Source organism: Dipteris shenzhenensis, chromosome 15 (genome assembly GCF_047967505.1).
Source record: "Dipteris shenzhenensis isolate YYH24624 ecotype China chromosome 15, Dip_SZ_1.0, whole genome shotgun sequence".
NCBI classification, from domain to species: domain Eukaryota; kingdom Viridiplantae; phylum Streptophyta; class Polypodiopsida; order Gleicheniales; family Dipteridaceae; genus Dipteris; species Dipteris shenzhenensis.
Window position 1 is genome coordinate 6,919,426 of NC_141610.1, and position 26,726 is coordinate 6,946,151.

The 26,726-nt window shown below is 41.6% G+C and overlaps 1 protein-coding gene and 1 pseudogene across 1 annotated transcript in view; one reads left to right on the forward strand and one right to left on the reverse strand.

Annotated features, from left to right (window-relative positions):
* Positions 1-26,726, reverse strand: part of LOC147893277 (pentatricopeptide repeat-containing protein At3g09040, mitochondrial-like) — a 59,165-nt pseudogene that overhangs the window by 13,726 nt on the left and 18,713 nt on the right.
* Positions 12,726-26,726, forward strand: part of LOC147893278 (pentatricopeptide repeat-containing protein At2g39620-like) — a 48,185-nt gene continuing 34,184 nt past the window's right edge. The window contains exon 1 of the mRNA XM_087385488.1: positions 12,726-15,389. Coding sequence (XP_087241614.1) covers positions 12,995-15,389 — 2,395 coding nt within the window. The 5' untranslated portion in view covers positions 12,726-12,994. The remainder of the gene's footprint in view (positions 15,390-26,726) is intronic.

The following is a 26,726-nucleotide window of genomic DNA, read 5'->3' on the forward strand; positions in this document are numbered from 1 at the left end:
CGTGTAGTTACACACACGGGAGTGGAGCATTGATATCTAACACTATATGCCATGAATTTTATGAGGTTACTTCAATGCTTTTGTCCACATTTTTTTTAATGACTAATTGAATGTTATGTAAAAAAATATTTTTGGAACTGGATATAAAGGGCATCATTCATTGACCAAATCATTCTATAAGGAACATCAATTCTAGACCAAGACTGTCAAGAAATGATGTGTGTGTGTGTACCCGCCCTTTTCCCATGGTGGGCACAACACCATAATTGGAGTGATGGTAGACAGCCCAATATGGGAAGTGCCTACCATTCTCCACAACCATATAAAGTTATTTGTATAAAATCATAGCTTCCAAGAGTTCAACCAATTCTGGTACTTTAAGTAGCGCTCTAGGATACTTCGAGGACATTAGGAAATGTCGTACAAGGTGTAATAATTTTTGCTTTTTGAAACCATTGTCTGTCATAAAATTGACCATTTCTAGAATAGCCTTAACAGCATTGGCATTACTATTGCATAAGTAGGGAATAGGAAAGATTTGAGAAAGGATCATTTTATATGATTGGCCAATAGGTCTATTAGATTGAAAGTGGATAAATCTGGATATAGGAAAAGGAAGTGCTTTTGTTTTATCAAACTTATCCACTATAAAGCTACCATCTCCCATAATTTCAATAGAGAGATTCATAAAATTTGTGGATAGAGTTATTACTTTATCCACCACTCAAATGGATTTGTGAATGGTTTCTTTATTCTCAATGATAGGTAGCAGATAAATCCAAAAAGGATTATTTGGATCTTTGATAGCATTTGGATGAAGAAAATCCTTTATACAAATGTTGTTAATACTTAGAATATCATTAATGTATCTAAACATATTTTAAAGAGTGGTAACAAGTCGATTCTACCAAGCCTCATGAGCCTTAAAATGAAAGAAGACTCATACCAAAAGAAATATAAATTGCACCATAATGCGGAGCAAGAAAAACCCATTGGAATCCCTTTACCCTGTTTATAAATTCTATCCCCACATTGTATAAAAGAATGAGTGATAAGCCATTTTTGTGATAAGATTAATTTATCTTCATCCAGGCAAATAGAACCCTGTGTATTTTTCTTAGATTTTGACCACTTTGGTTTACCCCATGTCCTTGTGACTCATTAAAACGTGTCAATATGAATGGGTGCCAAGCTTTTTGCTTAAAGGTTAGAGTAACAACTTTAGCCAATATGGTAACTAATCCATCCTCCCCATATAGAGGTAAAGATTCATAGCATTTAGCTATGTCTGCACAAAATACCAAGTTGATTTTTCTTGGTAGGTTAAGAGAAACCTCAAATTTAGAGTTGACAATCCATACCAAAGAAGTATCTGCCTGTAAAAAGATTTTAGCAATCAAGGTTTTGTTAGGTGCCCATTCCCTTAAAACATTTAATACAAGTGTATAAATTCTCATAAGAAGTTAGGCAAGAGAAGAATAGATTCAGTTATGAGCATTGGTAATCCATCCATGAGATCCTTTGTGTGGTTCACAAGAAAGGTAGATTATCATAAGATGGTGTCACACTAGGTAAAAGGTGAATTAAATCCTGAAAGAGCATAGAGGCAACTTGATTTGGGATGGTCCATGTATTTCCTTCCATACATGGGTTGAAGTCAGGGGTTGAAGTCAGGCCCATTAAGCCTATAGCTAGCCATATCCCTTGTCTAGTAAATGCACTCGAATACCAAAGTATTAGCACATTTGTCTAATCTTGAAATCTACAAATGTGATTTTATCCATTCAATTTCATCCAAAACATCCTTGTTGTCTAACCAAAATTCATATTTTTTGAATTTTGTAATATTGAAAGTTTTAAGTTGGTCAGCACAGTCTTTTAAGAAAGATGACATAGCTGATTGTTTATTGACCTGGTTGCATTTAGCCATTAAATCCATTCAAAAATTACTGAGGGACTTAATGGCTAGAGAAAAAAGACAAGGTTTACAAGGGATGTGATTTGGGCCCTTGTAAAGTGTTTGTCTAATAACTTTATTTTGAAAGATTTTAATATCTTTGTTTGAACATGTGATCCCATTCCACCATCCAATTCTACAGTAAATGTTTTAAATCGTTTGAAAGGAGAACATTTACACTTATCTTTCTCTTTTTCCCATGAAAAAGTATGGAATACCACTTTTGAGTTAAGAAGTATCCAACTTATTGGTTTATCATACCTGCATCCAAAAATGAGATTGGAAAGTATAATATTTGAACTGGGATAGAATTTATTAAAGCAAAATACTAGATTATCCCAAAGAGATATCCTCTCCAAAATTTGGGGGGAGTAATAAAGATGCACAATGCCAACGGTTTCTTTATTAAGAGAACTTTTTACCAAAACTAGTCTTCCATAAGACTCCATCAGAGATCTAGAACCTATGTCACATAGAAGACCATTTGAGTTTTTTTGCCAAGGAAGGAGCATTACTGTTATTGTAGGTCATAGGCCTTTTGCCCTTATTGGAGCTAGAGCCTGAAGCCGGAGTACTATCCCCAATTATTAGAACCGCACTGCTAGGGGTATTAGAGGGTGGAGTGGATACATCCACTACTTCTTGGCGAGGAAAAGTAGATCCACGACCACTATTATGATGTCCTCCTCTTGTGAAACTTCTTCCAAATCTAGCCCCACCCCGAAAAGGGAGTGGACTGCCTCTTACATTGCCTCTGCTGCCATATTTTGGTTTCATAAGGTTGGCACTTTCTTTTGAAAAGGAAGGGGTTTGATTAATTTTTCAATCATAGAGAGTCCTTGCTTGTTATCCATTGAAGAAAAAAAGATTTCCTTTGGATTTTCTACATATTCCAAGACCCCTTGAATTATAAACTCTCTTACAAAGATGAAAGTAACAAGAGTTTCGACTATGGGTTTTGCCAGTCCATTTAGCCAAATGAGGAATGTAGTAAAGGATGTTGCTAAACTCATATCCAGGTAAAAGAAATCCAAGTGATTCACCATATACCATATAACATGGTCTGCCCAAATGAGAGAGCCACCACATTTGTTAGAAACATAGGCACATCTGAGGAATGGTCGTAACCAATTCCACCATAAGGATTTGTAATTTGCAGCCCTTTTTATGCTATAGTTAAAGCCTCCACGAACAAGTAATAGTATTTTGGAGTTAGAACATTTCTTAGCATCCATTGTAGAAAGTGCAGGAGCACAAGGAGTGCTTACCTTCTTGAAAGTTGTTAATGAGACTCCTTTAAGAGCAGCATGATTGCATTTTTCTACATCCACATGAGATAGTGAACCCCAAAATTTTAAGCTATCTATGCTCAATGGAGCTAATAGATTCAAATTATTAAGAGTCCACATCTTGTTTTGATGGGTCTCTTGCGAAACATCAAATTCCACCTCCCGAGCTGGCAATGTAGGAATGCATGATGATCCTTGTGGCATGGTGAGATTGTCCTTGGCTTCTTGTTCAACTAAGGAAGTGAGTAAGTTGGAGAAAGTATCCAACTTCTCCTATTCAGATGAAGAAAGAGAGATTTTTTTGAGCCAAGGAAGTTCAGTGGTGACCTCTGGTATAACTGTAGAAGATAGAGCCTTTTCAATTCTAGGCAACATTTCCTCATGATGATGCATATTGACATCATCATTGGAAATTATTTCATCTATCATCGTTCCCATTTCAAAAAGTAGTGCAAAGGCTTTTGTTGTACTCTTTCAACTTGTATCCAAGACCAAAGACCATTCTTCAATGCCAAGGGTATGTAACAATGTGTTATTACCTGTTTCCTTAGCTCCCAAGTCATGTTCCATGATCTTTTTATGTATCTCCTTGTTATCAATGAGGGCCAAAGTGGCTTGTACCACTGGACTAGGAATTGGCAGATTGTCGAAATATCCCATGTCCACCAGATCAGAATGCCGTTGTAGGGCCATCTGAAGAAGAACCATAAGATGTATTGTTAGTCATATATTCAAGGAATCAAGGTGATCAAACCCTGATGGCAATATTTGTGTGTGTGTTTAAGATTTAGATAAGAACCCCTCAAGAAGGTCCAAGAATATATGAACAACAATTCTACATCAAATGATATATGAAGAAGGTATTACTAAAGACAAAAATATGGTTGAATCCTAAAAAGAGAATATTTCTAGGATTACAAAGAATTTTTCCAAGACAGAACCTTTGTACTAAAACCAGCCACGCTGATACCTGTGACCATCCAACCAGCTTAAGTTAGGAATCTAGCTTAAAACACTAGGGAAGACAGGTGTCATAGCATAGCTAGACTTGTTATCGATGTCCAAAGAAAAGTAAAAGATTAATCCATTGAAAAAATTAAATGGATTTGAAAAATTCCATAATCCATGAACACACAAATATCGGTTAAAATTTATTCTATCCTTTCACATTAAAAATATCCTTACACGTACAAAAACCTTGTATAAATAGCCATATAAAGAAAAGGAAGCCATTTGAAAAAGTAAAGGTCTATAATTGTACTTTTCACCCAAAAAGTTGTTAGTGCTTTTCCTTTTTAAGAAACTTCTCATTCCATAAAAAAACCTTCCTTATATTGCTTAACTTATATTTAAAAAAATTAGTTAATAATGACCTCATTATAGCACATGCACATTCAAAACAACTTCCTAACGGCTTCATACACCAGTTAAAAGTGTATCACCGTACATATTCCATGTGGTTTGATTTGAAAGTAACAAGTGTAGAAACAAAGTTGAGGGGTTACTCAAATGATAGGATTTAGATCAACGTCAAAGAAGGTTTGTAAAAGTCCGATTGAATAGAGAAGACAATAGAAAAAATATATAAAGACAATAGTTATTGAAACTAGATGTTCAATTGAAGAGACTTTCATAAAGCAAGGGTATTAAAGAGCTCAAAGTTTATGCATGATGATTGTACATAGACAATTGAGATCCTAAGAACCTATACAAAGGTTTTTCAACAACTATCTCAAAACTATTTTAAATTGATGGCTTGAGCAAATGCAAAGGAACACAACCTTAGGGCAAACTTGAATAATCTAGGAAATTGAATGTGAAGGCAATGCAATGGAGATTATATGCAGTTTTTAATTTCAATTGTTTGTGTGGAAGAGGTCATCCTTGGTGATGTTGAAATGTGGTGGCCTGTCAAGTTGATATATGGTGGCATGTGAAAGAGGTCATCTATGTAGATGTTGACATGTGGTGGCATGTGAAGCTAACACATGGCTACATGATGCCATGCAAAAGGGTGTCCTTACTTGGGTGCACCTATGAAGATTCAAACCTATGCCTTCTCACTCCATAGTCTAGAGCCATAGCCACCATAGCGTGTCCACTAACCTTGGTGTAAGGCGGTTTCCTCTTCCTTATAAACCTATTTCACATAGTTCTTGTGCATAAGAAGGCTTCACACCTCATAGGTGAAGTATACAGATCAAGGGGCAAAAAAGCCAATACGTCAGTGCACATTTTCTCTAAAGAGAGGGCAAACGTGCACTAATATTTTGCTTTTGTTATTTTATACTTCAGACATAGGTGAAGTAAAGACCAGGGGGTACAAAAGCCAAACAACAAGGCACATTTTCTCTATAGAGAGACAAAATGTGGTTTCCTCTTCTTTATAGACTTGTTTCACATAGCTCTTGGACATAAGGAGGCTTTGCATATATGCAAATTATAAAGATCAAGGGGCACAACAGCCAAATATTAGTGCACGTTTGCTCTATAAAGAAAGCAAAATGCAAAAAATAGATTTCAAGGAAACCTTCTCAATCTTCTTTCAAACAAGAGAATTTGGGTTCAATAGTATGGACGAGGAAAGTTGGACCCAAAAACCAACGATTCAGGGATTCCATGTGGGATGAAGCATAACCTATGGAACAAAGTGTAAAGTGGGAGAACAAAGTACCCAAGAGAAGAGTAGATGCAACTCCCCAAAAAATGATGAAGGGAGCTGAGAACAAAGTCGCTAAGTGAAGAGTAGATGCAACTCCCCAACAAATGATGAAGGGAGATGACAATTGAAAGAATCAATGAAGAAGCGAGTAGGAAGAATTTGTCAGTCCACATAGTGTACTGCATGCTTAGTCCATAGGTAGCCATGCATTAAGATCACTGAGACCATACACACTAGAAGGCAAGTGATGCAGCCAAGGACCCTAATCCTAAATGGCAAAGAAAGTGGCACAACATGATGAAGGGATTCAAAGGCATGTGGTTGCCACAGTCACTGACAATCACATCATTACACCAAATAAAAATGAGCTGACACACTAGACAAAGGATTTTGTCCAAGGTCAGGCATGAAGGATACCTTCAGGCAAGCTCTACTAGCTTGAATTGATGCAAGGTATGGGCACCTACTCTTCTTACAAGTGCGTAGTAACCAATTATGAATGTTAGACCTGATTCTTATACAGAAGTTCTAGGACTTATGGTCCTAGGATCTAGAGTCCTTGGATTTAGAAAGAAGTTAGTTGATGAGGCAAAAGGCATTATTAAAGGTATGAAGTGTAGAAGACAATAGGGCCCTAGGATCTAGAGTCCTTGGATACAATAGAGAAGAGAGGAGAAACTTGAAGGGATAGAGGTTGAGACAAGAAATCTAAAAACAATTGAAGAAGATGAATCCTTGGTCAAAGGTAGTGAGCAGGCTGATGCATCTGAGGAAAAAATGAGTGACCAAGGGAGTCAAGAAACTCCACCTCCAGTGATTTCAAGCAAGCTTTGGCAAAGACAAGGGGACAGATCCTCATCCTCACCCATCAAGATAGACCAAGTGTAGATATTTAAAAGAGTCAACCAAGATGAAGCTAATCGAACTCACAAAGGTGACTAATTTTAATGAATCAAACAAAAACTCATAGGCAACCGAGCATAAGTCTACTAGCTACTCACCCCACTACAAAGCCACACCAAGGGGCCAATGGAGAAAGAGCATCAAAGATAAGGTTGAAGTTTTAAAACTTCAAAGGGGATGAGGGAGAGAATCCCCACTCTCGTGTTCAAAATTTTGTAACAATGCTTGCAATCCTACAAGTCGTTTGGGAGGAGGAGTGCTTAATGTATTTTGCCACCATGTTTTCCAACAAGCCATGAGATGGTATGACCAATACCTTGATGAAAACTTTGCCACGTGGGGTGAGTTAACGGCTTAATTCTTGAATAGGCTCCAACACAAATTTAGTAAGGAGCATGCTCAAGCTCACCCTCTCCAGCTCTTCCCTTCACCCTTTACTCTACCACTCTCTCCCCCTCTCCCTTCTCTCCCCTCTCTCCCTTTCTTAGATCTACTCTTCCCTTATCTCCAAATCTCATTCTAATTTTAAAATCTTCCCTCCCACTTTTGATCTACCCTTGGAACCCTAAATGGGGTGGTGGGGATGGAAGTGGGTGGAGGGAAAGTGGAGGAGATAGGTAGAGGAATAAAGTAGAATTATGTGGTTAGTTGGTCATTGTTAGCAAAGTGACCACATAGGCCCTCGCATTGTATTCCAGTTGGAGGTATAGGCTTAACCATGAAAATTTGTTCTCACTCATCTTAGTGATGAAGAATGGTTGTTCATGTTGGTTGATGGAAAGTTTTCCTCCTTTGACAGTTTTAAGGGTTAGAAGGAGTTGTAGGGTTTAGAAAAAGATTGTGAGTTTTTGAAAGGAAATAGGATCGAGAAGTGGAGAGCTTGTCTCCTTTATGGAGTAAGGGGGTAAGAGAAGTCTACGATCACCACCCACTTCGATCACCAACACCACTCTTTCTCCTCTACCTCAATAGTTCAGGTTTCTTATAAAGATCAATTGACACATCAAACATTTTAATGCTCCACTATAAATCAAATGGATAAGTTATTACTTGGTCGATCACCACAATGTGGTCAAGTGTGAGGTGCCAAGTCACAGAAGTCGAGATTTCATAAAATATAGCAATTCAAAATTGGAGAAAAAGAATATATTTATTCAACATAAATCCTTTACAATGAAAATATTCCCATAGAAAGAAACATGTATCACCCCACCACCCCCGTGCACTACCTCTAATATATCAATCTCAATCTCAACCAAAGCTATGGATCCCAATCTCAATCTCAATCTATATCTTGAACTCTATTCCTAGTCCTTGAGAATCTGATTCTCCTCCAAAATTTGACTTGAAATCCACACATAAAGAACTATGTGCATTCCTCTATGAATCTTGACCTTCAGAAATCTCTACCTTGAAGCGTTGATCATAATCAAGCTTGAATCCCAATCTTTAAAGAGAGAAAACATGAGGAATATGAATACATATCCATGTCCATGTCTGCAAATACTCTAAGTCTTGATGTAGCCTTTATATAGGAAGACCTTGATAGAAGGAACAACTCATTTTGAGCATATTGTTTTGGTCTAACCTGCAAATATAACCATGTGACCAGTCAATAGAATTGGAATGCATTTGTTCTACAACCTAACTTGGGAACTTTTTGCAAAAAACCCCTCTAAATAACAAAAAGCACCACATCCTTAGAAAAGCATCATATTTTAGCTTTCTTGTTTGTTAAGACTTATTATTAGATAAAAAGTCTCTACTTATAATATTTAATAATACAAGATTATATTTTGACTTCATATATCTATTATTTTTATCTAAAATCTCTTAGATTTATCAGTAATCTTTAAACTAGATAAAAATATTGTCCATGGAAAATGGTGCCTCACATACGTCGCTATTTCAATACTTTTTGTCCTCAAAGCGAGATTTAACATAGGTGATATGGATTATTCAAAAATCTAATAAAACCTAAATTAAAAAATATACTTATCTTCAAGATTTGATCGTCAAAGATGTTTTCCTTTTAGATTGTTTTGCATCCTAGGGAACAACCACAATCTCATGGAAACATTATTTTTCCTCCAATAAATTTAGATCTAGTTTCCTCCAATCTATCTTTTAGGTCCACTCTTTACTGGCTTCCCTTTTCTGTAATCTTCACATTGGGGGTAATCTGGCTGATTTAGAGGCTGATTTGTAGCACGATGAAAATTTTAATTTTTTGTCATGTTGTCTGTATGTTGAAGCTGCATATTCGTATTTTGAGCTGTAAGTACTGCCATGTTCGTCTACTTTTCCTAAGGCTTTCTTGCAAATCTTTAATTCCTTTTTTTTTTGTAGAGTATGCATCTGCTCATAGTTCCCCACTTTTGATGCATAAAATTCTTTGGTTGTTCTGCCTTTTACTAAAAGACAAATTTAAGGATTTAAAATTTGAACAAAGTGTTGGTTAAAGAATAATCAAACACACTGATTAGGGTCCCTGACTTTAAGCTAAGAATACATGTCAGCCTCAAGAATGTAGGTGCAACAACATTCGAATATCATTATGCCCTACCATTGACAGAAACAATTGTGAAAAGGGTAGAAAGATAAAAAATATATAGCTTCTTAGATGGATGGGTTCACTGGATACAACAAGTGTAAATTGCTCTTGAATATGAATCAAAGATAGCATTTTCAAAAAAATGGGGAAATTTTGCATACAAAGTCATGTTATTTTGCCGTTAGCTACATTCTAGTGGGTAACGTACATAGTATTTAAGACATTCCTCAACAAATTTCTATAGGCTTGCCTAAATGCCTTGAGGAAGTTTTGATAAAATGCAAGGAATATGGCATATCTATAATCCTCAAAAATGTTAATTCTGGGTTGTAGATGGAGTTGTCTTGGGACACATAGTCTCTAGGCATGGGATTGCTACCGATGGAAAAAATCAAGGTAAATATGGAGCTACTACCTCTTCTTAATGATAAGGGTTTCATAGGTGTTCATGGGCTATGTAGGCTACTAGGGAAGGTTCGTTCCTAAAGAATCCATGATTACTAGACCACCATACAGGCTTTTGGTAGAATTTACATCGATGGAAGAATGTAGGTATGCCTTTGAAATCCTCAAATGGAGATTGATGAGAGGACAAACTCATTCTCATAGCCCCAAAATGGGACATTAAGTTTCATGTGCATGCTATGGTTCCAAATATGCAATCAAGAATGCATTGTGTCAATTTGATGAACACAAGCAATACTACCTAGTCTACTTTGCTAGAAAACAATTAAATAAGGTAGAAGTCAACTACACAACCATGGAAAGAGAATCCCTAGCAATGGTCTACAATGTCAAGAAATTCAAACATTATTTGCTGCCCATTGACTTTGTATTTTACAATGATTATCAACCTTATTGTATCTAGTTAATCTACCATGTACAATAGGTGGGATAATCTATACCATCTAGTTAATATACCATGTACAATGGGTGGGATAACCTGATAGATTCTACTCCTTCAAGTTTAACTTTAAAATGATAGTGTTGGTAGGAGTCATCATTACATGTTGGGTCACATGTCATAGTTGATGACAAGAAAAGAGCTAGCTAGAGTAGAAAATGACCTATTTGATGTTACACCGATGTTTTCAACTAGTGTGCAAACATCGTTGCTTACTAGATGAGACAAGAAGACTTGAACTCATGCTAGATGGTGCAAGGAAACTGGTCTTAAAAACTTCCCCATATCAACTCATTTCGAGTCAAAATAATAGAATTGGTAGAGATCAAATTCAAAGAAGGTTGTTATGCCACATGAGATCATTCAAATTGTTAGAGACATTCATGAAGGCATGGTAGGAGGGTACCTTGCCAATAAAGCCATAGCAAGGAAAATCCTCTTGGTAGGATACTAATGGCCAAAACTATGGAAAGATGCATATTACATGCAAATAAATGTGATGTATGCCACAGACTTATCAAACACAAACACAAGAATCTCAATCCCCTGAGAGCATTTGAAAAATGGGGAAATGATTTTGTGGAACCTATACTAAGCTCGATACATAATTATGGATTACTACACCAAGTGGAGAGAAGCAAGAGTAGTAATATTTGGTATGGTGTCCATCCTCTAGGAAGGTCTATCATGGTGATTTACAAGGTTAATCCAATACGGTGAATTGTAGGGTCAATTTGCCTCCATCGATTTTGGTTAATACACAACCTTAGGTTCCAGTAGTGTTTGGTATACTATGAATCCTTTAAAAAGAACCAATATGGTAAATTGTAGAGTGAATTCGACTCTAGCTATCTTGGTATACTATCTAAATAGTATTTGGTATGCTATTAATCCTTTCAAACAAACCAATATGATAAATTGTAGACTGAATGTGTCTCTAGTATCTTTGTTGATACATAATCTATAATTTCCAAGAGCATCATTTTGGTGTGATAGGCCAAAATGGAACCATTCCTCATAAGTGGTAATTCCCAATCATCATAGAGTTCTTTTGCTAAGTTCTTCCACGTGCCCCACCATCCATAATTGTCGGATATGGCACATGCACTTTATGCTCCAAAGGGATGGTCACATTTGGGATGTCATCCCAATCACTAAATTATATAAAAATATCCTGATCCTTTTGTTCTAGTTGTTGGGGATCTTATGTGAGTTCAATCCATCCTTTGAAACTTTCCCACATTTTGGGGTAGTTTTGTAGTAGGATTCCAATTGGGATAGTTACTCGATAGCACTGGGTAGTGTAATGAAGGCTCAATTATTTTTTTAATGCTTAGCGATACCAGCTCCCTGGCATCTCTCTCTAGTTTTATGTTTGCCTCAAATTGTGCTTGTTCCCTTTCTACCCATTGCCTCAATGGTTGATATCTAGTTTTTTCTTAGCATTGGGATATGCATCATTTTTTCCCTTTTGTTCCATGCTAGAGGTTGATGTGCTTGGCCTTTCTTCGCATCACTCTGGCCTTTCAGCGGCCTTTGCCTTTTAAGCTTGAGATGGTTTTTACAAAGCAACTCCTCGAATTCTTCTCGCCACTAGAACACACATTTTGGGTTGCCATTCTCTGTCTTTCAACCCCAAGGATCTCGAGACGAGTATCTTGTTTTGCTTCATTGGGCTATTGGTAGCCCATGCACCTCCACAATTCTTACATATAGGATGTAATGCGTTTATGAGGGCATTTAGCTATTTGGTGATTTTTCCCACATCTAAAACACTTGATAGGTGCTCTGTATATAGTTCGTTTGACTTGAGTGGTGCACATTGGGATTGGGCATGCCGTCTCGTCTATGTAATACATTGGGTACTCTAGCTCAAATGCATTGGGTACTCTAGCTCGAATCCATATAGTTAGTCTCACTTGAGTGGAGTACACTAGGATTGGACTTTAGCTCAAATTCACTATAGTGGTTCTAACTCTTGAGGTTGGATTTGTTGCATTAGAGGAAGATTTGTAATACAATGGGTACTCAGCTTCAATTCATATTGTTGTGGTCCCAATTCTAGATTTTGTTTGTTTTGAGAGTCAGCTTTGTTGTGTGAGGCACTTACACCCACCAGACATCTCATGGAGAATTATTTGCTCTCACCTTATATTTTCGGTGCCACCTCAAGTGTGGACCCTTCATCTTTAGTGGGAACTTACAGAGCGAAGAAGATACTAGGACTCAGGCGACTCAGGCATGTGGTACTTGCCTTCGACTCCAACTCACCATGCTAAAACCGACGGGTGCTCACTCTAGACTCAACTGCTGCCATACCCATGATCAACTAGATGGTTGTAATTCCAATTCTAGATGGATGTGTTTGCATTGGAGCACGATTTGTAGCTCGAGTGGAGGCATTGCGTAGATTTGGCGCTTGCGTAATTGGTGAAAATGTGGGTTGCTTGCTTGAATGCTGTAGTTGTTGCTTGTTGTTGATATGGAGTTGAGGAAGGACGGCAGAATTGCACAACCAGGAATGGATTTCGAAGTTGGGCTGAGAGGAGTACTGCGGGTGTAGCAGCTCTCTTCCCGTCCGAATCGAACGAGCACAGAGCGACCTCATGTAACAAGTAAACATGCGAAATCAACCAGATTCATATCTGGGCAGGATCGACTAACCACTCACTTAGCTTCCCTCTCTCCACAATTCACCTCAGGCGTTCCTCGATTTCTTCTCCCGATGATTACGAAAATATGCACAGGAGGAGGCAGACATCCCTGTCATACGTGTGACGCATCCGCAACCAACACATGCAGCCCCGTCGCTCAGGTGCATGGCCCGGGGTTTTTTCGTAGCGAAGCTCCACACTCCGACTGGCATCTGCCCAGGCCATCATGCTCTCACTCTCCAGGTTTCAGACACAACATCACCAAAGAGTCGCTATGGATGGACGGCCGTTGCAATCCAGGTCCGTTTAAAGACATGCTCGAGAACAAGCTCAACGCGTCCACCGAACAGGCCCAAGACCGTGGCTTGTTGAAGAAGTGTGGCAAGGCTGAAGGAAACGTCAATGCATCTAGAGCGCAAGAACTGGGCGACAAAAACGGCTGGGAAATGCTCAGCTTAGAGGAGGCACTCACGTCTATGGAATGGATGCCCCAGCCGCCTTCATTTCAGAACCTTACATACATCTTGCATAAGTGTAGAACAAAAAAAAATCTAGCGTATACCAAGCGCTTGTATGCCTACCTGTGCAAAAATGGGTTAGATGATCACAGATATGTTGGGAACTACCTCGTCCCAATGTTGGTCCAAGTTGGAAGCATGTGCGATGCCCAAGAGGTTTTTAACAAGCTGGTTGATCGGAATGTGTATTCTTGGGATTCTCTCATCTGGGGTTGTATTGAAAAAGGAGAGTCACAGGACGCCCTCAACCTCTACCAGAAGATGCTAGAGGATTTTGTACAACCTAGCAAGTATACTTTCGTCTCCATGCTGAAGGCTTGCGCCAGGCTGAAGGATGCAGAAAGAGCCCGAGAAATGCACTCTGAGATAGCAAGAAGGGGGCTGGAGGGAGACGCTTTTGTTGGCAGCACATTGGTGGATATGTATGCCAAATGTGCCTCAGTTGCAGAAGCACAGGAAGCATTTGACAAGCTGCCAGATCGAGATGTAGTCTCGTGGAACGCACTGATCTCAGGATATACTCAGCATGGACTTGGTGACAAGGCGCTGAACTGTCTTGAACAAATGCAACTGGAGGGTCTCTCCCAAAATGTTGTCACTTTTGTTTGCAGCTTGAAAGCTTGCGGAAGCATACGAGCCATAGACAAGGGCCGAGAAATGCACGCTGAGATAGCCAGAATGGGGTTGGAAAGGGATCTGGTTGGTTGCAACACCTTGGTGGATATGTATACCAAGTGTGGCTCCCTTGCAGAAGCAGGGGAAGCGTTTGACAAATTGCCAGTTCGAGATGTAGTCTCATGGAACACACTGATGGCAGGATATGTCGAGCAGGGGTGTGGCGAGGAAGCCCTGAGCTGTCTGGAAAACATGCAATTGGAGGGTCTCTCTCCGAATTCTGTCACATTTCTTTGCAGCTTGAAAGCTTGTGGCAGCATAGGAGCCATGGACAAGGGCCGAGAAATGCATGCCGAGATAGCCAGAAAGGGGCTGGAAAGAGATCTTGTGGTTGGCAACACCTTGGTGGATATGTATGCCAAATGTGGCTTGCTTGTGGAAGCACATGAAGCCTTTTACAAGCTGCCAGTTCGAGATGAGGTCTCATGGACTGCACTAATGGCAGGGTATGCCGAGCATGGGCTTGGTGAGGAAGCACTGAACTGTCTTGACGAGATGCAAATTGAGGATCTCTCTCCAAATACAGTCACGTTCATCTGCAGCATGAAAGCCTGTGGTAGCATAGGAGCCATGGACAAGGGCAGAAAAATGCATGCCGAGATAGCCAGAAAGGGGTTGGAAAGACATCTTGTTGTTGGGAGTGCCTTGGTGGATATGTATGCCAAATGTGGCTCGGTCATAGAAGCACGGGAAGCATTTGACAAGCTGCCAGTTCGAAACAAAGTCTCGTGGAATGCACTCATCTCAGGATATGCTGAGCATGGGCCTGGTGAGGAGGTGCTGAACTGTCTCGAACAGATGCAATTGGAGGGTCTCTCTCCTGATGCTGTGACGTTTGTTGGCAGCATGAAAGGTTGTGGCACTATACGAGCCATGGAAAAGGCTCGAGAAATGCATGCCGAGATAGCTAGAAAAGGGCTGGAAAGAGATCTTGTTGTTGGCAATGCCTTGGTGGATATGTATGCCAAATGTGGCTTTCTTGCAGAAGCCTGGGAAGCATTTGACAAGCTGCCAGTTCGAAATGAGGTTTCATGGACTGCCCTCATGGCAGGATATGCTGAACATGGACTTGGTGAGGGAGCTTTGAACTGTCTTGAACAGATGCAATTGGAAGGTCTCTCTCCAGATGCCGTCGCATTCGCGTGCAGCCTGAAAGCTTGTGCCAGCATAGGAGCCATAGAGAAGGGTCGAGAAACACACTCCGAGATAGCCAGAAAGGGGCTGGAAACTGATCTTGTTGTTGGCAACGCCTTGGTGGATATGTATGCCAAATGTTTCTCGCTTGCAGAAGCATGTGAAGCATTTGACAAGCTGCCAGTTCGAGACGTTGTCTCGTGGAATACATTGATTTCCGGATATGCCCAGCAAGGAAAAAGTGAAGTTGTTTTCCATTTGCTTGAGAGAATGAGAGAAGTAATAAAGCCAAATGCGGTGACATTCTCCGTTGTTCTTACTCTATGCAGTCACATGGGTCTAGTTGATAAGGGCCAGACTTACTTTGAGGTCATGAGCAGAGACTATGGCATCGCTCCAACAATTGAGCATCATGTTGGCATTGTTGATCTCCTTGGCCGTGCAGGCCAATTAGATGAAGCGGTTGCGACGGTAAAAAAGATGCCTTTTAATCCTAATCTTGTGGTGTGGCATACGGTGTTGGGTGCTTGTCGGAAGTGGGGTAATGTGGAGCTTGGAAGACTGGCCTTTGAAAATGCAGTGTCATTGGATGAAACGGATGCTGCATCTTATGTCTTGATGTCTAATATCTATGCAGATGCTCACATGCAGGAGGAAGAGGAGAAGGTTGCCTTAAGCATGAATGAAGACAGGACAGAGGTGGTGGCCTGACATAGTGGGATTATGCATTTGTTTTTGGTGGGGTGATGAAATCCTCAAAATGAGGAAGGGATGGTCCGAGATCTTCTTTGGCTGTGAAGAGACCTATCTGTTGACGCAAAGGAAGATGGATTATGGGGCACAGTGAAAAGCTGGCTATTGTGCGTGCCCTAATCAATACACCCAAGGGGACACCCATACGTGCTGTGAAGGATCTCGGGTTTTGTAATGGCTGTCATGAAGCCACTGCACTGATATCGAAGATGAGCAATGAACTATTCTTATCGGACATGCAAGCTGGAAAGCATGCTTGTGGGGAACTCTTGGTGATGCTTCAGTAGCCATCATTCCTCTTCTTTGAAAAGTTCCTGCTAGAGTGATGAAAAGAGAGGCGAGGTGAAGTGTACTCACAGCAGGAAGAAATGGAGCTAAATCATGATTCATGTTTTAGTGAGAATCTGCTGCTAAAAGCCAGGGTAGTATGAATTCAGCTCAGCGTCCCTCTTATTTGGAATGTTCCTGATAGAATGATGGAAAGATAGGTGAAGTGTGTTCAGCACAGGATGAAATTAAGTTCAATCATCCTTTGTTCTTAGTGATTTGCCTTCACCGGATAATGATTGTGCTGCGCTAAAAGCCAGGTGGTGTTCTTAATCTGCTCTTTCTGCATCTGGTATGGACGACTGATGAGCAGCCCTTTCCCCTTGCTTCCGCCCTTCTCCCCTTCTGTCCTTCTGCTTGCCTTTCCTTTCTCCGTTTTTCGTCTCTTTCCAGCCTCAGTCTGCCTTTATCTGTTTCGCCAGTAGCTCGTTTCTTGGGCCACCTGACTTTTGGTCATCTGGAGCAGTTGAGGTGCACGAGCTTACCCAGGAGCCTCTGTTCACGTCATTCTCTGGGTTCTGCTCTCTTCCGAGCAGTCTGCCTGCTCAAATGTCTCTTCAGCCAGTCGTACCAGCTCTTGGTCTGTGGGCGCAGCTCCAGAAGGCCCTTTGGCTTCTCCAACCTTGGCAGCTCCCGAGCAGGTCACGCTGTCCCAGGAAGCCTCTCTGCTCAGTTTGCACCTGGCCCTCAGTGTTTGCTGGTGTTTTTTGGGTTCGGGTGTCTCTAGAACAGCGCTTGCGGTGGCTTTATGCTATCTACAGACATGGACAGCACTGGCAGCCTGGCAGGCTATGGCGACAGAGCCATATGGCAGTGCCAAGAGGTTCCACTTGTCTGTACAGGTGCAGCGTCCAGCAGGATGCCATGTGGCAGGCAACCAGCAGGTCGGCTGGTCAAGACCGGCCCGACTCTGGTCGGGACAGTTCCAGGGGCCAGGTCGGTATACTGGGGCTCTCATTTCATCCTCATTCCAAGCTGGAGTTTGGGCAGAAACCTTCAGCCAGCCGCAGTCTTCAGGGCAGGATCAGGCCGGGCAGGTAGCAGCAGACCAGCAGGCTGCCTTCCAGCCCCAGGATTCATCACTTGGCAGTTCGCAGTTCTACAGTGAGGATTAGTTCCAGTTACTTTTTCAAGTGTGACTTCTTCCATGGCAGCATTTATTCTTTTTATGAGGAGTGAAGGAGGGGACTAGAACTTTGGAAAGGCTGAAGAAGCAGTATGAGTAAATGGCAATGCACCCCTCATTTTGAGTTTGGTAACTTCCTTTGATCTCATCTGTGATGGCGAGCCTATAGGTATAGTGCTCGCACTATCAGTGATGGGATCTGTTCAAAGCTATTTCATGTGTGGTTCCTGATTGTATTGCTTCAGTACATCCTTGGCTTCCTTCAGAGAGTAACCATATGTGAGTAGATCAGAAAATACTGTTCTTTTATGTCCAGCAAGGGGAGGCTCACCATCAGAATTCTCAACTCTAACTGATTTCTTGAGAGGTGAGTGTTGAGCTGATCCTTGGCCATTCTCAAATTTGAACACGGCATGCAAAAATGGTCCCAATGTTGAATTCTGGGGGGGACTTCCCTTAGAAAGTTTCCCATGATTTTTGAGTTTAGATAGTTGGCACAATTGACTTGGCTGCCTATCTCAATTGCAGGCATTAGTGCATAATTCTCCTTGGACATGTAGTCCGTCTTGTCCAACAAAAGCAATCTTTTAAAAACAAATTCAGTTGATTTTTCCTTTGTGCATTCTTAATGTTCATCACATAGTAATTGCAGTTTGTTTTCAAAGGTCCAAGCTCCTGTGCCATGATCGAATCCGAACACTATCCCCACTTGTGATTTGCAACTAGGGGCAACTTGAAAACTTTTAACATCAATTCTACAGAAAGAGAAGGACCGATTTATTATTTGTCCGTTAATATGGCTGATCTGTTTGGATTGGGTAACGCGTATAGGCGGTTGTGCCATTGATATCAAGGAACCTTGGCGAAGTTGAGAAGCCCAATTTTGTTTATCCAGGTATCATTTTCCAACACCTCTAGATCAAACTCGAATTGAAAATCCTAGAAAGTATACATGATGTATTTAGTGAGGTGCTTGAGGACATGAGGCTTGATACTAGCTTCTCAGTTGGATGAATCAGATGGGGGAGAAGATTTTTGTGTAGGAGCCATGGCTATGCGAGGATTGTGGTAAATTGGAGTTGAGGTGAGGTTTGCCTAGGTAGCATGAGTTTGTAAGGATGCCATCAGCTTCACGCTCAATGTTGGGGTAGCAAAGGTCATTTTTGTAAGGACAATTTGATAGTAGATACTAGAGAATGATTGATTTGGACAGAAAATTTGAACTGGTTGTGCTGAAGTGATATTTGATGAGCTTGTTTTATAGCCATGCTTTTGTTGGAGTAGTGATCCTTATAGGGGAGTCAGTGTGATCATGATACGTGCTGGTCGACACATGGGGATTGGACCATACGTGAAGCAAGGAGTGATTGGAGCTTTGAGCAACTAGGAGACACTTGGTGATGTGATGAGAAGCAACTAGACGTTACATGAGAGGCGGTGAATCTTGGCGACTACAAAAGCATCGGCTCCACGTTGTACTAGGTCTTTTTGTCGAGGCTTTCGTGCCTATAGTGTCGGTGCTATAGCAATATAGTTTGTAGTATTGAGTCTGCCAACAAAGTCAGTAGAGGTGCGGCATAGTCTTGAGTTTTGAGTCGTATCTTTGCAATATATTTACCAGTTCTTGTGTTTTCACAACTCGGTTGCTTATCTTCTCCTATCGCCTAAGAACTCCGTGATCTCTGTGTTCGGTTCGTGAGCTGAGCCTTTATTCCATGCTATATGTGAAGAGTGGATTTCATGAAAGCATTGCTTAGCATACATATACCAACAAGTGAAATCAGAGCAGGTTGGTTCGGAAGCCTGTGAGCGGTTTTGATTCTTGCATGTCAAGAAGGTCTATCAAGAAGCTGAGGCAGTACTATTCGTGTTTCCACAAAAACTTAGAAGACCCAGAATCAAGTTGTGTCAGCGAAGAAGAACAGGACTGGACGTGTCGGCCGAAGCTTGTTTTCAAGATTTTTTGTGCATCATATCACAAATCTATGGAGTCCATGGAAGAAGACAAAGACTGAGGGATCAATTGTAAGATTCACTAGATGGAATTTTGCAAGCTGGCAGTTGCCAACTAAGTTATGGTTCATGCACAAAGGCTTGTGAGGTATTGTTTCTCACGTTGAAAAAGAACCGACTTCTGGAGAAGCTGAGAAGCGTGCATGGAGGAAGGAGAATGACAAGACTATTCGCTTGATGGGGAGAGTGTTAGGTGAAGACTACTTCCATCATCTAGATGTCCCGAAAAGTGCAGCAAAGAACTGGACAATGCTTGAAGCTTTAGTTGGAGTCAAAATGCCTGATGCTTTTGGTTTATGCTATTGGTCTTTCAATGTAGGGTTACCTCGTAAAGGTTGCATGCATGATTGTTAAGGTTTGGCTATGAAGCCAACACCAAGCTACGATGCTTGGGATAGCTTTCTGTTTTGGGCTACGATGCCGAGGTGAATTTCTAGGACTATGATGTCCATTGTTTTGTGACCTCCCTATTCGGATCACATTAGGGGAGAATTGGGGTCTCAAAAGGGCATCACAAGGAATGGATTAGGGAATGCTTAGTGGGCTAATGCAAGGGGCTTGGAGGGTCCCAAAGAGGCCTAACCAGCCCAACCTAGGTGGGTTAAGCCCACATTTGAGCCCACCTCTCCCCCCATCAATGAGGGGAGGGGGCCACTTTTTGAAATTTGAATTTCAAATTTAGAATCTCCTTCCCTCCCTCTCTCTCTCTCCCTCCCTCCCTCTCTCTCCCTCCCCCTCCTCCCTCCCTCCTCTCTCCCTCCCTCCCTCTCCCTCTCCCTCCCTCCCCCTCCCTCCTCTCCCCTCCTCCGTCTCCCTCCTCCCTCCTCCCTCTCCCCTCCTCCTCCTCCTCCTCCTTCTGGCTCCTCCTCCCTTCTTCCTCTCCCCTCCTTCTCTAGCTGCCCAGGCTCCCTCTCCTCTGCTTCTCCCTCCTGCAGAATCTCTCCCCTCTTCCTCCCTCCTGTAGCATCTCTCCCCTCCTCCTCCCTTCTGCAGTAGCTCCTTCCCTCCCTTCTACACTTGTCGCCCTACTCTCCTCCTCCTCTTCCTCTTGCCCTCATTTGCTTCTCCTCCTCCCTCTTCCTTGCTACTCTCTCCCTCTCACTGCTCCATCTTTGTCAGCTCTCCCCTACATTTTAGCCTGCATCACTGATACCTCTCTTTGAGTATTCATGGCACCATTCGAGGACATATCCAACAAGTACCATGTGAACCTACAACTGGAGGCAGAATATGCAAGTACACACTGTTTGGGATGTAGTGGAACTTCTCAAATTGTGCTCCATAGTCTTTGATTGCAAGGGAAGAAGCATCTTGACCTTTGGGTGGATGGAAACTTGTATCCTTTAGACCCTGCCACCTTGATGTTAGAAGCATGGGGGGAGTCACATATTACACATTACATGGTAATCCTCCTTAGGTTGAAATTTTGTGCTTTAAACTTGAGTTAGTTTATGTTTCTAATACAATGTTTTTCTTTACAGCATATTCTTTATGCACATGCACCATGGTTTGTGGAGCAATGGGGCCCTCTGTCCATTTGGAATACTCAAAGAATGGAGAAATCGCACTATAGAGCAAAGGCAGCATACTTCAAGAATACAAGGCATGGGGGTGGTATTGGCAAAGCAATGTACTACACGAAATGTTCGATTGGTTTTATTGATGTCAAGAGGCCAGGATTCTCAAGCGCGATAAGGTAGAGGTCTCAAGTCTCACAAAAGCGGTTCAACATGTCAAGAAGACAAGGAGATGTGCTGCTTGGAAGTCCTCAACAGGGAGCCAAGGGGTTGCACTTTGGTTACAACGTAGAGTTAGACAGGGGAAGCGTTGGGTCCTAAGAGAGTCCCAAATGTAAAATTTTTGATGAATAAAGTTAACACTATTTTGAGTCAATTATAGATTCTAAAATTCACAAATTTGTTTGGAAATCACAGATTTGCATGTGCGACATGGCGGGCGGAGGGGTGAGTGGGTTGGGAGGGAGGGTGGTGAAGATTAAGTATTATCGAACTGGCGACAAAAGACTGGGGAGGGAGGGGGTGCACTCAAAAAACCCTAATTTAAAAGAAAAATCCTAAAGTGCTTTAAAAAAGACTATATAAAGCAATTCAAAAGCCTAAAATCCCTCATTTCTATGGCACGAGTTAAACAAACTACTAGACCCATTGGACGCCGTTTAGACGCTACCTGTTCTCCTCCTCATAACTCCATGGCCTCCGAACACATTGCAAGCCCCAGTGGCCAAGAGGGCAATGATCAGTAGGGATCTGAAGGCGGTTCTCATCATCAGGAGTCCAAGCAACGCGAATCCCCACCATCCAACTCTCATGGGGGATCCCAGGGATCTCAGCACCATGAGGAATCCCAGCACGATGAAGGATCCAAGCACAATCAGGGGTCCTCTCAGTCCTTCCACACAACTAACCGTGGAAGTAGAGACGTCTCCCAAGTGGGGCAAAATAGTCTAGTCAATCGTGATAAACTGCCCCTCCTTCCTCCGTGGGGTCCTGGCATGGAGCATCTAAACCAACAAGGGGAGCAAGAAAGGCAAAAAGAGCAGATGGAGAGATTACAGGGGCCACAACAAGAGGAAGTATTTGGCGGGCTTGTAGATATAATGAACCTTGGCTCCAATCCTCCAACCAAGCAGACCGCATGGAAGAGCACCATCAACCCTCTGTGCCTCGATATTATCACACATGAGGAGCCTCTAGTATGAGATGAGCAAGAGCCTCAGCTTGCTGTCTCATAGCCTCATGAAAAGGAAAAGAGACCAAGGACAAAGAAAACCCCTAGGCACGACAAGCCACCTCGAAGGACCCACCAGACACAAGAAGAGGAGTCTGAAGAGGCGGTTGCAAGGGAGGAGAGGCGAAAGAACTTCAAAGCGGACAAGCGCCCATGTTTAGAGGCTAGTGCAAGGTCCCCCAAATATTAAGAGGCGCAAAAAATCAGGCGCGAAGGCACTTCACGAGATCCACAAGTTCCAAACCACTGTGGACAATCTCATTCCCCGTGCACCCTTCCAACGTGTTGTACGTGAGATAGCACAGCATTACAAGGATGATGTGTGTTTCACTTCAGGCGCTATGGGAGCAATTCAGGAGGCAATGGAGCAGATGATAGTAGGTCTTTTTGAAGATGCGAACTTATGTGCTATCCATGCCAAACGAGTAACAGTGATGGACAAGGACCTTGCACCTACCAAGCGCATCCGCTCCGATCCCTCCCTTAGGCCCTCGATGTTGTTTAGGTTCATTTGGTGTAACCTGAATCATTTTGTAAATCTCTGCCCTTTGAGGCCAATGAATAAAAGATATTTTTATGTTCTATTATTGTTCCCATGTTATTATACATGTTACGTGATGCTTTCCATCAGTTTATGCAAGTTCAGTGTGAATTTGAGTGGTCAAATGATTTTTTTCACCATGGCGTAGAAGGCAAATGTGTTCGGCATCATGCAGGGAGCTCAAAAATGCAAAACCCGCTATGGCACATATGAGGCCTGTTTGACTTGTCGCGCAGTGAGATTCTTACTGGATTGCTCATAAATGACCATTATAGCGCAAATATTTATATGATAGCATGCTTTTGAATAGAATAGTGAATGAAAATATTCATGCCAACAACAATTAAAGTTACAAAATACAATGACAATATAAAATAAATTTTGTAAAAGAACACAAAATGGGGCACTGTATAAAAAGTATATCTGTATTCATATAAAATAAAATTTCTATACAATAAGGTTTTAGAGCCTTTCTCTCTTCTCTAAAATAGTGAGAACATCGGGCTTTGAATTCCCAAATACACTCCTAACTCTAAACCTAGTCAATAGAGAGTCAACGCTATTATCATTGCTGGCCAGGGACATGGCTGCTGGCCGTCAATGCCATACCTTGAAAATTGGTTCCAAAGGCATTGAGGGCAGCCATGCGGTTCACCAAAATGGCCTTCTCAGCATTATGATTGATTTCAGCATGACCAATCACTCGTGACAAGGCCTTGCACTTCAGGAGGTCATTAGTGCCATGTGGAGAAAACTTTTTGTGGATAGCCACAAAGCGCCCTTTTGCTTTTTGGCCAAGGTAATGTGCCAGTGAGTGATCTCGGCTGAAGCTACTGCGAACAAGGCGTTGCCGAGATGAGAATAGGTCGACCTCAAATGTCTCCTACAATAGTCCAACACTACATTAGAATTCCATTAAAGCAAAAGTATACCAAGAGAAGAAATTCAAAGCTCATAGTTTCTTACCACTATGGAGTCGTCATGCTCAATCCCTTCCTCTTTGTCAATGAGGATGGATCCAGAGGCCTGGATCCAAAGGCCTCTTGCTGTCTAGAGTGAGATGTGGAGGCTTCTTCTGGAACATTAGGTAGGTCGGAGTAGATTGATGTCTCTGCATCTTTGATTTGGGCTAGTGTTAAAGCAAGAACCTCTTCTATTGAATCATCTGCTTTCAAAAACCCAAGTTCTTGCATAGTCGTGTCCACCTCGTATCCACACAGGACACCAAGAGATTCATCCTCCTGGAGACCAAACATAACCTCTATGTCATGGAGAAAGAGGTATTGTTCTCCATTGACAAGAAGGGGAGCAAGAAACCATATCATTGTTGCGGGGTCAAACAGAGGTGGTGCCTGAGGTGGATGGAATTTGAGAAGTAGAATGGGGTTTAGGAGGTTGCTGGAGCACTTCTAGGGCCAATGCAGCTTCCCGCTCCTCAGCTTCTTCATCTATGGGCTCTTCATTGTAGATGTTGGGCTCATCTACAGAAATAAAAGGATCGGAAAGGGCAGGGGCAGGGTCAGGGCTTGAGGTCGAGGCCTCCTCTTCCATTTGTCCCTCCTGGAGAAGGAAAATAAAGCTCATTTCCTAGGATAGGAACCTATTTCCTATGTTTTCGATGACTCCACATGCTAGGAGGTCATCAGTGTCCACCTCCCTAAACCCTAAGGGTGTGAGCTGGGCTCAAAGCGATCTAAACGCTTCACGAACCTGGGTTCTTGATTGAACAAGTACTTCAAATAATCAATTGGGACCCATCTTTTTGTAGACTCATCAAGTTGATATGCAAAACTTGCGATGTGGTCTTGCATGTACTTTGATGAGGTCTTCAAAATCGTCTTGGGCTCCCAAGTAGGTACCTGCCTAGGACATCTATGCTCTTATCAAAGACTGGAAATAACTCCTCCTCTCTATCAATTAATGGAGTACAGGAGATGAAATCGTGGAAGGCAGACCTAGTAGAATCCATGGTAGTTTGGTAGCTAGGAGAACTATGGCTATGATAGTGAAATTTTAAAACTAAATTAACATTATAACCTATATATACCCAAATGTTCTAAATATAAAAAATAAAAAGAATTATAAAATTTTTGGAAAAAACTTGACATTGACATGAAACAAAACCATTCAAAACATCAAAATTAATTGCACCACTATTAATTGGAAAATGTAAAAATCCATAATTACAATCTTCAATATTGTAGGAGGGATCAAAGTGGCACTATGCATGAGCTTCTCTGCACGCTTTCCTACCTTTTCACCATTTAAGGTAAAGTGAAAGGACTCAGACTTGCCATCCTCCATGACCAATAGGTGTTCCTGCACGTCCCTGAAAGTCCACTGTGACGTGATAGTCACATTCTTGACATCTCCTAAATGAGAACCAATACATAAACTTACCCCTGTATTATCATCGTCGTTAGAGTCAAGGGGGAGCCAATTGCCACCTGTTTTCTTCCAGTGCCTATATTGGAAAGCAAAATAGGCGGGAGATGTGATACTTGACAACCACATTGTCCTTCCATACATGGCATTGAAACATATCACCCTTTTTTCACCTGACCTACTTCCCCAATTCACCCCAAGCAATTCCTCAAGGGCATTCTCATGTAGGCACTTGCATGACCACATGGTTTTTGTTCTGTGCATCTGAATATTCTAAAAACGAGAAGAAAAAATGTACAGAGGCATAAACCAAGACAACCTTACCCATTTAGAGCCAAATGTAAACTTCATGGCCATGCCCACATCCTTTGCAATCTTTTCCTTGTATGATTGCATTGTTCTTATGTCCACCATGCCGAAATCCATGTCTTCAAGTTGTGGTGTTGCAATGCATTGAAGATGGCCATAGCCTGATGCCGTCCTTGGAGTAATGTACTTGGCATTATACCAATAAATATTTCTCTGTTTCAAAGCAGAGGACTTCTCTCCAGCATGCATTTGCCTTCCTAAATCCTCATGAATGGCAGTAAACTTACCTAAGAAGCACTGCCTGGTTCCCACTCCTCAAAGTGTGAAGGAAATACATCTATTATGCACAAGTGCTATTTCAAAATACAATTTCAAACTGATCATTACACTGGTTCTATTTCAAAATACAATTTCAAACAGACTCATTACACTTCAAAATCTTACACAAAATGCAGACTTACAATGCGATGGTATTGTCGATTGATTGTTTGACAGAGGAAGGCGCATGTCCTTCCCCCTGTAGATGTGTTGCACGACCACGGTGATGCATGCAATTGTGTCAATCCCTTGGACCTCATCTCATCTACCTTTTTGTACAAAACTAAGAAGGTGCTTCTATCTAGTGCATGTAGGAGTGAAAGTATATGGTTTGGAAAGAAATCACCAGGTTCTTTCCTATGGTTCATATGGTTAGAGTACTCTCTTCCCAATGGTTAGAGTAGGGGTATTGACAATCCATAGGTCCCCTTTGTTATCAACGTAGGAATGTTACAGTGAGGGAGGGAGGGACAGAGGAAGGGAGGGAGGGAGGGAGAGAGAGAGAGAGAGAGAGGGGGGGGGGACGGAGGGAGGGAGAGAGAGAGAGAGAGAGAGAGAGAGAGAGAGAGAGAGAGAGAGAGAGAGAGAGAGAGAGAGAGAGAGAGAGAGAGATTTTCTTGCCTACTGGTTCAATAGAAAGAATGGTGTGTCTTTCCCCAATAGTGGCAAACCAAGTACTTTGTGTTGTGTAGAATTGAGCATAGGTTCACTATACTTAAGAGCTGAGCAAGAGTTTACAATGAAATGAAAAGGGAGGATCGTTTGTGTTAGTGTGAGAGAAAAGTTGGTTTGAGTTCATTACTGAGTCATGTCACACAAGATGGAAACAATATTGCTAGTGCAGTCTCAGTTTGTTCCATGAATTTTGATCAACCATTTGTTTAACTCACATGGGATAATAAACTATGGTTTCACACACACACACACACACACACACACACACACACACACACACA